Source organism: Dryobates pubescens, chromosome 26 (genome assembly GCF_014839835.1).
Source record: "Dryobates pubescens isolate bDryPub1 chromosome 26, bDryPub1.pri, whole genome shotgun sequence".
In the NCBI taxonomy this organism is placed as follows: domain Eukaryota; kingdom Metazoa; phylum Chordata; class Aves; order Piciformes; family Picidae; genus Dryobates; species Dryobates pubescens.
The window spans coordinates 528198-541967 of record NC_071637.1 but is presented as its reverse complement, the minus strand read 5'-3'; the positions used below and the strand labels follow the sequence as shown (position 1 = coordinate 541967).

General features: G+C 63.1%; 2 protein-coding genes across 2 annotated transcripts in view; one reads left to right on the top strand and one right to left on the bottom strand.

Moving 5' to 3' along the window:
- Positions 1 to 13770, top strand: part of DLGAP4 (DLG associated protein 4) — a 182316-nt gene that overhangs the window by 33631 nt on the left and 134915 nt on the right. The window contains exon 2 of the mRNA XM_054173383.1: positions 786 to 921. The gene's annotated coding sequence lies outside the window, so the exon portion shown is untranslated. The remainder of the gene's footprint in view (positions 1 to 785; positions 922 to 13770) is intronic.
- Positions 1 to 13770, bottom strand: part of LOC128898562 (basic proline-rich protein-like) — a 75581-nt gene that overhangs the window by 34555 nt on the left and 27256 nt on the right. The window contains exon 2 of the mRNA XM_054173332.1: positions 835 to 1449. Within this exon, the coding sequence (XP_054029307.1) occupies positions 835 to 1449 (615 nt within the window). The remainder of the gene's footprint in view (positions 1 to 834; positions 1450 to 13770) is intronic.

The window sequence follows — 13770 nt, the reverse complement described above, 5'->3', positions numbered from 1 at the left end:
TTGGGGTCCCTTCCAGCCCTGAGAGCTCTGTGGTTCTATGATAAGGTGCAAGGTCCTCTTAGGAGCAGGGAGCAGGAGCAGGGAGCTCATCCTGCCCTGTGCTCAGCGCTGCTCAGCCCACACCTGGAGTCCTGTGGCCAGCTCTGGGCTCCTCAGGTCAGGAAAGAGGTTGAGCTGCTGGAAGGTGTCCAGAGAAGGGCAACAAAGCTGGGGAGGGGTCTGGAGCACAGCCCTGGGAGGAGAGGCTGAGGGAGCTGGGGTTGCTTAGCCTGCAGAAGAGGAGGCTCAGGGGAGACCTTCTTGCTCTCTGCAACTCCCTGCAGGGAGGTTGGAGCCAGGTGGGGGTTGGTCTCTTGTGCCAGGCACCCAGCACCAGAACAAGAGGACACAGTCTCAAGCTGTGCCAGGGGAGGTTTAGGCTGGAGGTGAGGAGAAGTTCTTCACCAAGCGAGTCGTTCGGCATTGGGATGTGCTGCCCAGGGAGGTGGTGGAGTCCCCATCCCTGGAGGTGTTCCAGAGGGGATTGGATGTGGCACTTGGTGCCATGGTCTAGCCATGAGGTCTGTGGAGACAGGTTGGACTCCATGATCCTTGGGGTCTCTTGCAGCCTTGGTGAGACTGTGAGACTGTGAGACTGATACAGGAGCATCTCTGCTGCATCCCTTCCTGGGCACCTGGCGGGGCCTGAAGGGACTTTGGGTGGGGGCAAGAGCAAAGGAGGATGGGGAAGGGGCTGGAGCCGCCCCCTGCCTCCCTGGCCTCACACTCCTCTCTGTCCTCCCCAGCCCCAGGAGCCTGCTGAGCAGGGTCACAGAGCTGCTGCCCGGCTCTGACCAGCCCGGCACATGGAGCAGCAGCGTGCCCCAGCCTGTGAATGACAGCAGCAGCCCGCCCGGAGCCGCCGCGGGGAGCAGCTGGACCGTGAGTGCTGCGGGCACCGCGGGCAGGACGGGCAGGGCGGGCACCGCGGGCAGGACGGGCAGGGCGGGCGCCGCGGGCAGGACGGGCACCGCGGGCAGGACGGGCAGGGCTGGCACCGCGGGCACCGCGGGCAGGGCGGGCACCGCGGGCAGGGCGGGCACCGCGGGCAGGACGGGCACCGCGGGCAGGGCGGGCAGGGCGGGCGCCGCGGGCAGGGCGGGCACCGCGGGCAGGGCGGGCACCGCGGGCAGGGCTGGCACCGCGGGCAGGGCGGGCACCGCGGGCAGGGCTGGCACCGCGGGCAGGACGGGCACCGCGGGCAGGGCGGGCACCGCGGGCAGGGCTGGCACCGCGGGCAGGACGGGCGCCGCGGGCAGGGCGGGCACCGCGGGCAGGGCTGGCACCGCGGGCAGGGCGGGCACCGCGGGCAGGACGGGCGCCGCGGGCAGGGCGGGCACCGCGGGCAGGGTGCCCCCCGGGGCCGGAGAGGGGGCAAGCGGGGGGCTCCTCTCTGGAGATGTTGCTGCCCTGGGAGGTGAGAAGAGAGCCCGGGCAGAGCCAAAGCGGCAGAGCTGTCCGGGGGGCAGAGGGGAGCTGGCAGGAGGTGCCCGGGGCAGAGGGCGGCTGGGGGCCTCCCGCGGCTATGCCTAGGGGCGGGGAGAGCTGGGGGGGTCTCTGCTCCAGCTGGGGGCTGTGGTGCTGGGCAGTGGCTGGAGCAATGCCCGGGCACAGGGGCACCCAGGCTCCTGCTGTGCCCTCGTGGAGCCCAGAGCAGCCACCAGCCAAGGGGCGAGCAGAGCCAGGAGGCATCTGCAGCCATACAGGCACGGGGGTCCCTGATTCCTGCTGCTCCCCAGGTCCCTGATTCCTGCTGCTCCCCAGGTCCCTGATTCCTGCTGCTCCCCAGGTCCCTGGCTCCTGGTGCTCCCCAGGTCCCTGACTCCTGGTGCTCCCCAGGTCCCTGGCTCCTGCTGCTCCCCAGGTCCCTGACTCCTGCTGCTCCCCAAGTCCCTGGCTCCTGCTGCTCCCTATGTCCCTGGCTCCTGCTGCTCCCCAGGTCCCTGATTCCTGCTGCTCCCCAGGTCCCTGGCTCCTGCTGCTCCCCAGGTCCCTGGCTCCTGCTGCTCCCCAGGTCCCTGGCTCCTGCTGCTCCCCAGGTCCCTGGCTCCTGCTGCTCCCCAAGGCCCTGGCTCCTGCTGCTCCCCAGGTCCCTGGCTCCTGCTGCTCCCCAGGTCCCTGATTCCTGCTGCTCCCCAGGTCCCTGGCTCCTGCTGCTCCCCAAGTCCCTGGCTCCTGCTGCTCCCCAGGTCCCTGGCTCCTGCTGCTCCCCAGGTCCCTGGCTCCTGCTGCTCCCCAGGTCCCTGGCTCCTGCTGCTCCCCCGGTCCCTGGCTCCTGCTGCTCCCCAGGTCCCTGGCTCCTGCTGCTCCCCAGGTCCCTGGCTCCTGCTGCTCCCCAGGTCCCTGATTCCTGCTGCTCCCCAGGTCCCTGGCTCCTGCTGCTCCCCAGGTCCCTGGCTCCTGCTGCTCCCCAGGTCCCTGGCTCCTGCTGCTCCCCAAGTCCCTGGCTCCTGCTGCTCCCCAGGTCCCTGACCTGCTGTGGGCTAGATGGGCAAGAAGGTGCAGCTGCTTGGCCCCCCTCCAGGGAGCTGGAGGAGAGGCTTGTGCAGGGAAGAGCTGCAGCCCTCAGGCACACAGGGAGTTGTGTTTCTGCCCCAGGCAGGGACAAGGGCAGGGTCTGGGACCCAGCAGCATTGTCACAGCTGCTAAGGTCCATTGCGAAGGGTCTTGTCTTAAAGCAGCAGGCACTGGAGAGGTGGTGAAGAGGCAGGGAGGAGGAAAGGACAGGAAAGGTCTCCTGTCACAGCCCAGGAGGTGACCCTGCTCCCAGCAGCAGCTCAGCCAAACCCAACTATCCCAACAGCCTGGGGGTGGCCTCCCAGAGGGGGAGGATGGTGATGAGATCACATAAACATCAAGAGCATGGCAGAGGCTTTTCCTTCACAGCCTTGGAGCCTTGGTCAATAGGAAGCACCTGGGGGGCACCTGGGGGTGCAGAGAGTGCAGAGGCTGCTGTGGGTTTCCTGTCCTGGCCCTGATGCTGCCCAGAAGTAAATAAGAAGCAAAAAATCCCAGGAGAGGCTGCTGGAGAGCTCCTGACCCTCCCAGCCCCTGGCTTTGTCACTCCACCACCCTCTAACCTCCTTCTCTGAGCTGCCCCAGGGACCTCCATCAGGCTTTTTAGGCCAGCTGAGCTTTTTGCCCAGCCTGTGGGCAGCAGCAGAGCCTCTCTGTAGCCCTCTGGGCTCACTGAGACAGAAGCTGGGTGGCTCTCTACAGGCTGCCACCCAGGGAGGTTTCTCCCTGCCACTGAGGCTCTGGCAAGCAGGGCAGAGGGCTCAGGGAGCTCTGGGGGTGAGGCTGGAGCTCATGGCTGGATGGAGGGGTGGGCTGTGCTCCTGTGAGGCACCTGGGCTGGATGGAGGAGCGAGGGCATGCCCAGCCACCAGCTCTTCCCTCCTCCCAGCCTTCCTCCTCAGCAGCTGATGCACAAACAGCACCAAATGAGCACTGCCTGCCGAGAGCTGAGCTCCAGGAAGCTCCCACACCCTAGTGCCAAGAGCAGGGGAAGGAGCAGAAGGCAATGAAACCAGCTGGGCTTGGATGGTCCTGCCCAGGGGATGGCTGAGACAAAGCTTGGGGTCTGAGCTGGGGAGGGAAAGCTGAGAGCAAATGGTCACAGTCCCCATGGGGCACAGAGGTCTGCAGAGGGGAGAGTGTCCTTAGGCCAGGAGAGACCACTGGGCACAGCCCTGACCTCTGCACCAGGGGCACTGAGAGGTTGTGCTTGGTGAGACAAGAAAGGGAAGGGACTCCTAGGGTGTCAGGGAGGGATAGGACTGGAGGGGGGATGGATCCAAGCTGGAGGAGGGGAGATTCAGATTAGACCTCAGGAAGAAGTTGTTGGCCAGGAGGGTGGTGAGAGCCTGGCACAGGCTGCCCAGGGAGGTGGTGGAAGCCTCCTGCCTGGAGGTGTTTGCAGCCAGGCTGGAGGTGGCTGTGAGCAACCTGCTGTGGTGTGAGGTGTCCCTGCCCATGGCAGGGGGTTGGGGCTGGCTGAGCCTTGGGGTCCCTCCCAGCCCTGGCAGCTCTGTGCCTCTGTGATGCTCTCAAAGGTCTCTTCCAACCTCCCCAGTTCCATGATCCCATGGTTGCCCTTTCCCATGGGACCTGCAGGGCACAGTGAGAGCAGCAGGGAGCAGCAGCCTTGCTCCTTGCCCACTGCCCACACTCATCCCTCTGCCTCTCTGCCTTAGCTGCAGCTGCCTGACTTCTCCCTGGCCTCTTTGCTTGCTGTGGGTGCCAGGCTTGCCTTGGAGGCCTGAATTACCTCTGGGTGTGTTTCACTGAGTCACTAAGGCAGGAGCTGGAGCTGTCAGCCTGGCTTCCTTTGGCCTTTTTCTTTCTCTCTCCATTTCTGTGTTTTGCAAGGGAAGGAGGAGCAAAGCAATCCACACACACACCTCCAGCAGGGCTGTGCCCAGCCTCCCCCCACCATGCCTGCCAGCCTCTCCCATGGCAGTGAGAATGGGGAGCAGAGGTCCTCCTGGCAGCCTGTGGCCATGCTGCAGCTCCTTGGAGGTGAACTGCAGTGCTGGTGCCCAGCCCAGCTCCCCCACTGCTGCCAGGGGAGATGCTGGGGGGCAAGAGCCATGTGCCAGGAGTGCCTGAAAGCCCTGTGCCCATGCTCCTGCCTGCAGTGAGGGGGAAGAGGGGCCCAAGCTCAGGCTGCATGGTGCCCTCAGCTCCTGCCTGGCACACAGGGGATGCTGTGCCATGGGGGCAGAGACAGGCCTGGGCTGCTCCTCCCTGACCTGGATGTGAGAGGAGAAAGGCCCTGGAGGTGGCTTTGCTCATGCTCCAGGGAGCTCAAGGCCGAGGATGTGTGTGGAGGGCATGCACCTGCCCTGCACTGGTCTGGGGGTGGCCTCCACAGTGGTCCTTGGGCAGGCTGTGGGGGCACAGTGTGAGTGTGGTGATGCCCCAGCAGGCAGGGGTGGCTGTGTGGGGGGGGTGCACAGCTGCATCCTTCATGGCATTGCCATAGTGGGGGTGGCATCCAGGGTGCTGACTCAGGGGTGCTCAGGAGGCATCTGCCTGCTGCTGGAGCTGCCCTCCCTGCTCTGAGGGACACCTTGCAGGAGCAAACCCAGGGACTGGCTGTGTTTGGTGGAGCCTGGAGCAGAGGTGGTTGTGAGGGGATGAGGAGAGGCTGGGGAGGGAGCTGGGAGCTGATGTTCAGCCTGGGGAGCTGCTGGCATGAGGAACATGGAGCCATGGACCCCAGCAGCTGCCTTGCAGGCTCCAGCCCTTCTTTCAAAGGGAAGAGGCCTGGGCTGCTTGCAGTCATCCAGAGGGACCTGGGCAGGCTGCAGAGGGGGGAACAGGGGAACCTCCTGAGGTTCAACAGGAGCAAGGTCCTGCACCTGGGCCAGAGCAATCCTCACTGCCAGTACAGCCTGGGGGAGGAGGAGATGGAAGCAGCCCTGAGGAAAAGCCTTGGGGGTGCTGGTGGGGGAGAAGCTGCCCAGGAGCAGGCAGTGAGAGACTGCAGCACAGGAGGCCAAGGGCAGCCTGGGCTGCAGCCAAAGCAGTGTGGCCAGAGCTGGGGAGAGAGGATCCTGCCCCTGGACTCTGCTCTGGGGAGACCTCACCTGCAGGGCTCTGTGCAGGGCTGGAGCCCTCAGCACAGCAAGGACCTGGAGCTGAGGGAGAGGCTCCAAAGGAGGCCATGAAAATGCTCAGGGGGTTGGAGGGGCTCTGTTATGGGGACAGGCTGAGGGAGCTGGGGGTGTTCAGCCTGGAGAGGAGAAGGCTCCAGGGAGACCTCAGAGCAGCCTCCCAGTACCTGAAGGGGCTACAGGAAGGCTGCAGAGGGACTGTTCCCAAAGGCCTGCAGGGACAGGCCCAGGGGCAATGGCTTCAGAGCAGAGCAGATTGAGCTTGGATGTGAGGAACAAGTTCTGCCCCAGGAGGCTGCTGGAACACTGCAGCAGGCTGCCCAGGGAGGTGGTTGAGGCTCCATGCCTGGAGCTATTCCAGGGGAGGCTGGAGAGGGCTCTGGGCAGCCTGCTCCAGGGGAGGATGTCCCTGCTGGGGGCAGGGGGTTGGGCTGGATGGGCTGTGGAGCTCCCTTCCAGCCTGGAGCACTCTGTGACTCTCTGATCTTCTGCCTTGCACCTTCAGCCCTGTGGATAACCCCCCACAGGCACACACTGCAGCTCTGTCCCATGCAAAACAGCAGCCCAGCCAGGTGATGGATCTGGGCTGTGTGTGGGAGCAGAGAACTCTGGAGGGACAGATGGGCAGGTGGACAGATGGATGGATGAATTCTTTGTTCTAAAAGGTTTACACTGAATAAATTCAGAGAGGTGAGCAGGAGGATGCTGGGGTGGGCAGGAGGATGCTGGGGAGGGCAGGAGGATGCTGGGGTGAGAAGGAGGATGCTGGGGTGGGCAGGAGGATGCTGGGGTGAGCAGGAGGATGCTGGGTAGGGCAGGAGGATGCTGGGGTGAGCAGGAGGATGCTGGGGAGGGCAGGAGGATGCTGGAGTGAGCAGGAGGATGCTGGGGAGGGCAGGAGGATGCTGGAGTGAGCAGGAGGATGCAGGGGAGGGCAGGAGGATGCTGGGGAGGGCAGGAGGATGCTGGGGAGGGCAGGAGGATGCTGGAGTGAGCAGGAGGATGCTGGGGAGGGCAGGAGGATGCTGGAGTGAGCAGGAGGATGCTGGGGAGGGCAGGAGGATGCTGGGGAGGGCAGGAGGATGCTGGAGTGAGCAGGAGGATGCTGGGGAGGGCAGGAGGATGCTGGAGTGAGCAGGAGGATGCTGGAGTGAGCAGGAGGATGCTGGGGAGGGCAGGAGGATGCTGGAGTGAGCAGGAGGATGCTGGAGTGAGCAGGAGGATGCTGGGGAGGGCAGGAGGATGCTGGGGAGGGCTGGAGGATGCTGGGGAGGGCAGGAGGATGCTGGAGTGAGCAGGAGGATGCTGGGGTGAGAAGGAGGATGCTGGGGAGGGCAGGAGGATGCTGGAGTGAGCAGGAGGATGCTGGGGAGGGCAGGAGGATGCTGGGGAGGGCAGGAGGATGCTGGAGTGAGCAGGAGGATGCTGGGGAGGGCAGGAGGATGCTGGAGTGAGCAGGAGGATGCTGGGGAGGGCAGGAGGATGCTGGGGTGAGCAGGAGGATGCTGGGGAGGGCAGGAGGATGCTGGAGTGAGCAGGAGGATGCTGGGGAGGGCAGGAGGATGCTGGAGTGAGCAGGAGGATGCTGGGGAGGGCAGGAGGATGTTGGGGTGAGCAGGAGGATGCTGGGGTGAGCAGGAGGATGCTGGGGAGGGCAGGAGGATGCTGGGGTGAGCAGGAGGATGCTGGGGAGGGCAGGAGGATGCTGGAGTGAGCAGGAGGATGCTGGGGAGGGCAGGAGGATGTTGGGGTGGGCAGGAGGATGCTGGGGTGAGAAGGAGGATGCTGGGGAGGGCAGGAGGATGTTGGGGAGGGCAGGAGGATGCTGGGGTGAGAAGGAGGATGCTGGGGAGGGCAGGAGGATGCTGGGGAGGGCAGGAGGATGTTGGGGAGGGCAGGAGGATGCTGGGGTGAGAAGGAGGATGCTGGGGAGGGCAGGAGGATGCTGCTGGGGAGGGCAGGAGGATGCTGGGGTGGGTAGGGTGGGAATGCAGAGTCAGACTTGCAGGGCTCCATGGCTCAGGACACGTGGACCTGGCACTGCCTGACTCCACACTTGCCCCTGGAGCCATGGGGCATGGAATCCACCCCCAGGTCCCCACCCTGGCACTGTCTCCCTGCTGCTGAGGGTTGCTGTGCATTCTCCTGAGGGTCTCCTTGGTTTCTTCTCCCCTTGCTCCTCCTGAGCTCTCATCAGCATGGCCAGTCCCACGAGGAACAAGTGGACAGGAACAGGAGTGCAGACATCTCCTGTCTCTTGCAGAGCCCTCCTCAGACCATCTCTCTCACTCCATCCTCCCTTGCTGAGGGCTCCGAGGAAAAATCCTGAGGTTTAGAAGCAGGCAGCCATCCACATGAGAGGCTCCCTGGTCCTGGTGGGCTCTCCCCATAGAAAGCCCCCTGCACAGCTCCTGAATTCCAGCTGCACAGAGCAGGAGACACCGTGTACAGAGAGAGCAGGAGGACACCACTGCAGAGAGAGCAGGGAGGACACTGCTGAGCACAGAGCAGGGGACACACTGTACAGAGAGCAGGGGGACACTGTACAGAGAGCAGGGGGACACTGTGTACAGACAGAGCAGGGGGACACTGTGTACAGAGAGAGCAGGGGGACACTGTACAGAGAGCAGGGGGACACTGTGTACAGAGAGCAGGGGGACACTGTACAGAGAGCAGGGGGACACTGTGTACAGAGAGAGCAGGGGGACACTGTGTACAGAGAGAGCAGGGGGACACTGTACAGAGAGAGCAGGGGGACACTGTACAGAGAGCAGGGGGACACTGTACAGACAGAGCAGGGGGACACTGTGTACAGAGAGCAGGGGGACACTGTACAGAGAGAGCAGGGGGACACTGTACAGAGAGCAGGGGGACACTGTACACAGAGAGCAGGGGGACACTGTACAGAGAGCAGGGGGACACTGTGTACAGAGAGCAGGGGGACACTGTACAGAGAGAGCAGGGGGACACTGTACAGAGAGCAGGGGGACACTGTACAGACAGAGCAGGGGGACATTGTGTACAGAGAGAGCAGGGGGACACTGTACAGAGAGAGCAGGGGGACACTGTGTACAGAGAGAGCAGGGGGACACTGTACAGAGAGAGCAGGGGGACACTGTGTACAGAGAGCAGGGGGACACTGTACAGAGAGAGCAGGGGGACACTGTACAGAGAGCAGGGGGACACTGTACAGAGAGCAGGGGGACACTGTGTACAGACAGAGCAGGGGGACACTGTACAGAGAGCAGGGGGACACTGTACAGAGAGCAGGGGGACACTGTGTGCAGAGAGCAGGGGGACACTGTACAGAGAGAGCAGGGGGACACTGTACAGAGAGCAGGGGGACACTGTACAGAGAGAGCAGGGGGACACTGTACAGAGAGCAGGGGGACACTGTGTACAGACAGAGCAGGGGGACACTGTACAGAGAGCAGGGGGACACTGTACAGAGAGAGCAGGGGGACACTGTGTACAGAGAGCAGGGGGACACTGTGTGCAGAGAGCAGGGGGACACGGTGTACAGAGAGCAGGGGGACACTGTACAGAGAGCAGGGGGACACTGTGTGCAGAGAGCAGGGGGACACTGTGTGCAGAGAGCAGGGGGACACTGTACAGACAGAGCAGGGGGACACTGTGCAGAGAGCAGGGGGACACTGTGTACAGAGAGCAGGGGGACACTGTGTACAGAGAGCAGGGGGACACTGTACAGAGAGCAGGGGGACACTGTGCAGAGAGCAGGGGGACACTGTGTACAGAGAGCAGGGGGACACTGTGTACAGAGAGAGCAGGGGGACACTGTGTACAGAGAGCAGGGGGACACTGTACAGAGAGAGCAGGGGGACACTGTGTACAGAGAGAGCAGGGGGACACTGTGTACAGAGAGCAGGGGGACACTGTACAGAGAGAGCAGGGGGACACTGTACAGAGAGCAGGGGGACACTGTGTGCAGAGAGAGCAGGGGGACACTGTGTACAGAGAGAGCAGGGGGACACTGTACAGACAGAGCAGGGGGACACTGTACAGACAGAGCAGGGGGACACTGTACAGAGAGCAGGGGGACACTGTGTACAGAGAGAGCAGGGGGACACTGTGTACAGAGAGCAGGGGGACACTGTACAGAGAGCAGGGGGACACTGTACAGAGAGAGCAGGGGGACACTGCTGCACCCCGCCTGTGCCTCAGCACGTCCCCAGCAGCCTCCCGAAGCTGCCTGGCCCATGCAGCACAGGGGCTGCAGCCCTGCTCCAGCATCTCTCTGCTTCCACCGCTTCTCAGGGCTCCTGCTCCGCCGCCAGCAGCCTCCGCAGGCCTGGAAGCCTTCCTCCCTTTGCCTTCTCCTCCTCTCCTCCCGGTTCACTGGCTTGAAAGGAGAGCTCAGCCGGGGCTGTCTGTGCCAGAAAGAAGCGGAGGGCGACGGGGCTGGCTGCTCGCCGCTCCCCGGCAGGCTGCCTGCGAGGCAAGCCTCAGCCTTATCTCCGCAGCCAGGCTGGCCCGGGGCGGGCTCCGAGCCCTGCCTCGGGCAGCAGAAGGTGCTGGTGCTGCTCTGGAGCCCTTTGCTCTCTCTCCAGAGTGGTTGTTTTCCTTCCAAGCAGCGCTGCAGCGCTCGAATAAGAAGGGATTTGCAATGCAGAGAGCAGCCTCCCACCCACCGCTCGGCAGCGTGTGGGCTGCGAGCGGAGCTGGCGGCGGCCGTGCCGCCCGCCTCGGACCCCCCGGGCTCAGCAGCCCTCCTGCCCCTGCCCTCGGGGCTCTGCTGCCTGCTCCAGGGCACCTCCTGGCTCAGGGGCTCTGAGCCTGCCCAGCTGGGCTTAGGACGCTCCTGCTGGGGCCCTCTGAGGCGGTGTGCCCTGGAGGGTGCCCAGGGACAGGGGGGGAGATGATGCTGTGCCTCTGGGCTGCCTTGGGGCTTTGCTGCCTTGGGAATGGAATGGAATGGAATGGAATGGAATGGAATGGAATGGAATGGAATGGAATAGGGTAGGGTAGGGTAGGATAGGATAGGATAGGATAGGATAGGATAGGATAGGATAGGATAGGATAGGATAGGATAGGATAGGATAAGCAAGGTTGGAAGAGACCCTCAAGATCATGGTGTCCAACCTATCACCCAGCACCACCTAATCAACTAACCCATGGCACCAAGCACCCCATCAAGTCTCCTCCTGAACACCTCTAGGGATGGGGACTCCACCACCTCCCCAGGCAGCACATCCCAATGGGCAATCACTCTCTCTGTGTAGAACTTCCTCCTAACCTCCAGCCTAAACCTCCCCTGGCACAGCCTGAGACTCTGTCCTCTTGTTCTGGTGTTGGGTGCCTGGGAGAAGAGACCAACCCCCACCTGGCTACAACCTCCCTGCAGGGAGTTGCAGAGAGCAAGAAGGTCTCCCCTGAGCCTCCTCTTCTGCAGGCTAAGCAACCCCAGCTCCCTCAGCCTCTCCTTGCCCAATCTGCTGAGCAGGGACAGGGCTGCTGGCCTCACTTTGGGCCTCTCCTGGAGGGCTGGCCACAAAATCACCACAGAGGAGGCAGAGGTAGAGGTGAGCCAGGGAAGGGTTTGTGCCTGTGCCCCAGCAGGTGTGTGAGCAGAGCAAGGGGGGAGCTGCTTTGGCACTGGGGCAGCAGAGAGTGGCATGGAGGGCTCAGGGGTGCCTCAGGGCAGTCCCACAGCAGAAGAGAGAAAACTGCTCCTGGTGCCCTCAGGGCTGGGAACACTTTGCCTTCTCCCTGGGGCAAATGGGGATGGCTGCTGGAGGCAGCTGGGGGTGTGGGGGGTGGATATTGTGTGTGCTTGGTCTGGGCTCTCCCTCAAACTGGGCTGGCAGCAACTCAACCAGCCCCAGGTTTGGATGCCCACAGTGCTCTGTCCACATGTGGTCCCCTGGGAAGGTTGTCCTCTCCCCAGGGAAACCCCAGCAGTGCCTGCAGAGAGAAGGACCTCCCCTGCCAGGCACAGAGCAGTGTCTGTGCCCTCCTCAGGCCCTTGATGGGGCAGGGAAGGTCTAAGGGACCCCAAGGCCATGCCTTCGGTGCTGCTGCTTTGCACTTCGGGCTGCTGGCCTGGCCTCCAGCCTGGAAAAGGTGGCCTGGGGTGGCTTCCATGGCTTCCCAGCAGATGGAGGGGAGCCTGGGCATGAGCTGCAAGGGGAGTGCTGTGGTTTCTCAGCTCCAGGAGCCCCTGAGCCCAGCTGGGACAAGCATCACTTCGGTGGCACTGACTAAGGAGCCCCAGAGCACATCCCCATCTCTCCTGCCACCCTCTTTGCCTTGGTACCCAGCTCAGCATGAGGCTTGGATCCTGTCCCTGGGCAGTGGGGGCAGAGGGGGCACAGAAGGAAGGCAGGCACAGAAGGAAGGAAGGCACAGAAGGAGAGAGGCCATACCAGGAAAGGCCAGGGGGGTGTCTTCAGGAGCTGGCTGGGCTCTCACTGCCCTGCTCTTGCTTTGCCAATGGCTCCTGACTTCCTTTTGTGCCTCTGAACTGGGTCTGGTGGGTTTCTGGGGCAGCTGGCAAGGGGGCAGCTGAGGATCATAGAATCATAGAATCACAGAGTGCTCTGGGCTGGAAGGGAGCTCCACAGCTCAGCCAGTCCAAGCCTCTGCCCCCAGCAGGGACATCCTCCCCTGGAGCAGGCTGCCCAGAGCCCTCTCCAGCCTCACCTGGAATAGCTCCAGGCATGGAGCCTCAACCACCTCCCTGGGCAACCTGCTGCAGGGTTCCAGCAGCCTCCTGGGGCAGAACTTGTTCCTCACATCCAAGCTCAATCTGCTCTGCTCTGCTCTGAAGCCATTGCCCCTGGGGCTGTCCCTGCAGGCCTTTGGGAACAGTTCCTCTGCAGCCTTCTTGTAGCCCCTTCAGGTGCTGGGAGGCTGCTCTGAGGTCTCCCTGGAGCCTTCTCTTCTGCAGCTCCCTCAGCCTGTCCCCATAGCAGAGGTTCTCCGGTCCTCTGAGACAAGTTCTTCACAGAGAGTTGTTGGCCATGGGGCTGTGCTGCCCAGGGAGGTGGTGGGGTCCCCATCCCTGGAGGTGTTCAAGAGGGGATTGGATGTGGCACTTGGAGCCATGGTTTAGTTGTCAGGAGGTGCTGGGTGACAGCTTGGACTTGATGATCCTTGAGGTCTTTTCCAACCTTAGTGATTCCATGATCTTTGTGGCCCCCTCTGGACCCTCTCCCTCAGCTCCAGGTCCTTCCTGTGCTGAGGGCTCCAGAGCTGGATGCAGTGCTCCAGGTGAGAGCAGAGGGGCAGGATCCTCCCTCTCCTTCTCTGACCACCTTCTCCTGGATGCAGCCCAGGCTGTGGTGGCTGAGGGCAGTGGGGAGGGGGTTAGGGGGACACCAAGCAGCCTCTGGCAGGGGAATGTTTCCTGCTTGGGAGGTTGTGCCCTGGACAGGCAGGTGCTGTGCTGCAGAAGAGGGAGGAAAGGAGAGGGTCTGAGGTGGTTGCTTTCTGCCAGAGGGAGAAGCAGGCATCTGCCTGTCCAGGGTAGGGCCACAGGAGCACAGGGTAGGAGCTGCTCTGGCTTGGAGGGGGGAGGCAGAAGCCTTCCCAGCTGGGCCCTGGCCGGAGGGCTGCGTTTCCTTGCTTGGAGCACAACTGTCGGTGGGGAAAGCCTCAGCCCAGGCTGGTGTGCTCAGAAACACTGGGGGCTGGGACATGCTGGGGAAGAATTTGAGCTGCAGCAGAGAGGTTTGGCAGCTTGGAAGCAATCTAATCATCCTCCTCCCATATGCTTGGTTCTATTTAAAAGGGAGCCTGTACCCAGCTCCTTCCGACCGGCGCCGTGACATTTCCACACTGCTTGGGAATCCATTTGGCACCCGCTGGCAGGAGCCCAGCCTGAGCCCAGCACAGCTCAGCTGGGCTCCCACTGCCTTTACCTTTACTCTGCAGAGCTCTTTTGCCCCCCCCTGGCAGATCCTGCCAGGCAGCAAGGGCAGGGTTTGTGCCCAGGGTGGGCTTCAAGGGCTGGAGGGTGCCGGCTGTGCTGCTCCTGCTGGCTGGACCCTCCAGCTGCTTCCCCACAGCCTCCCCCAGGTGGGTGGAAGCTGTGTGCACAGAGGCAGAAGGAGCTGAGGACGTTTGGAGATCATCCTGCCAGCCTCCCAGG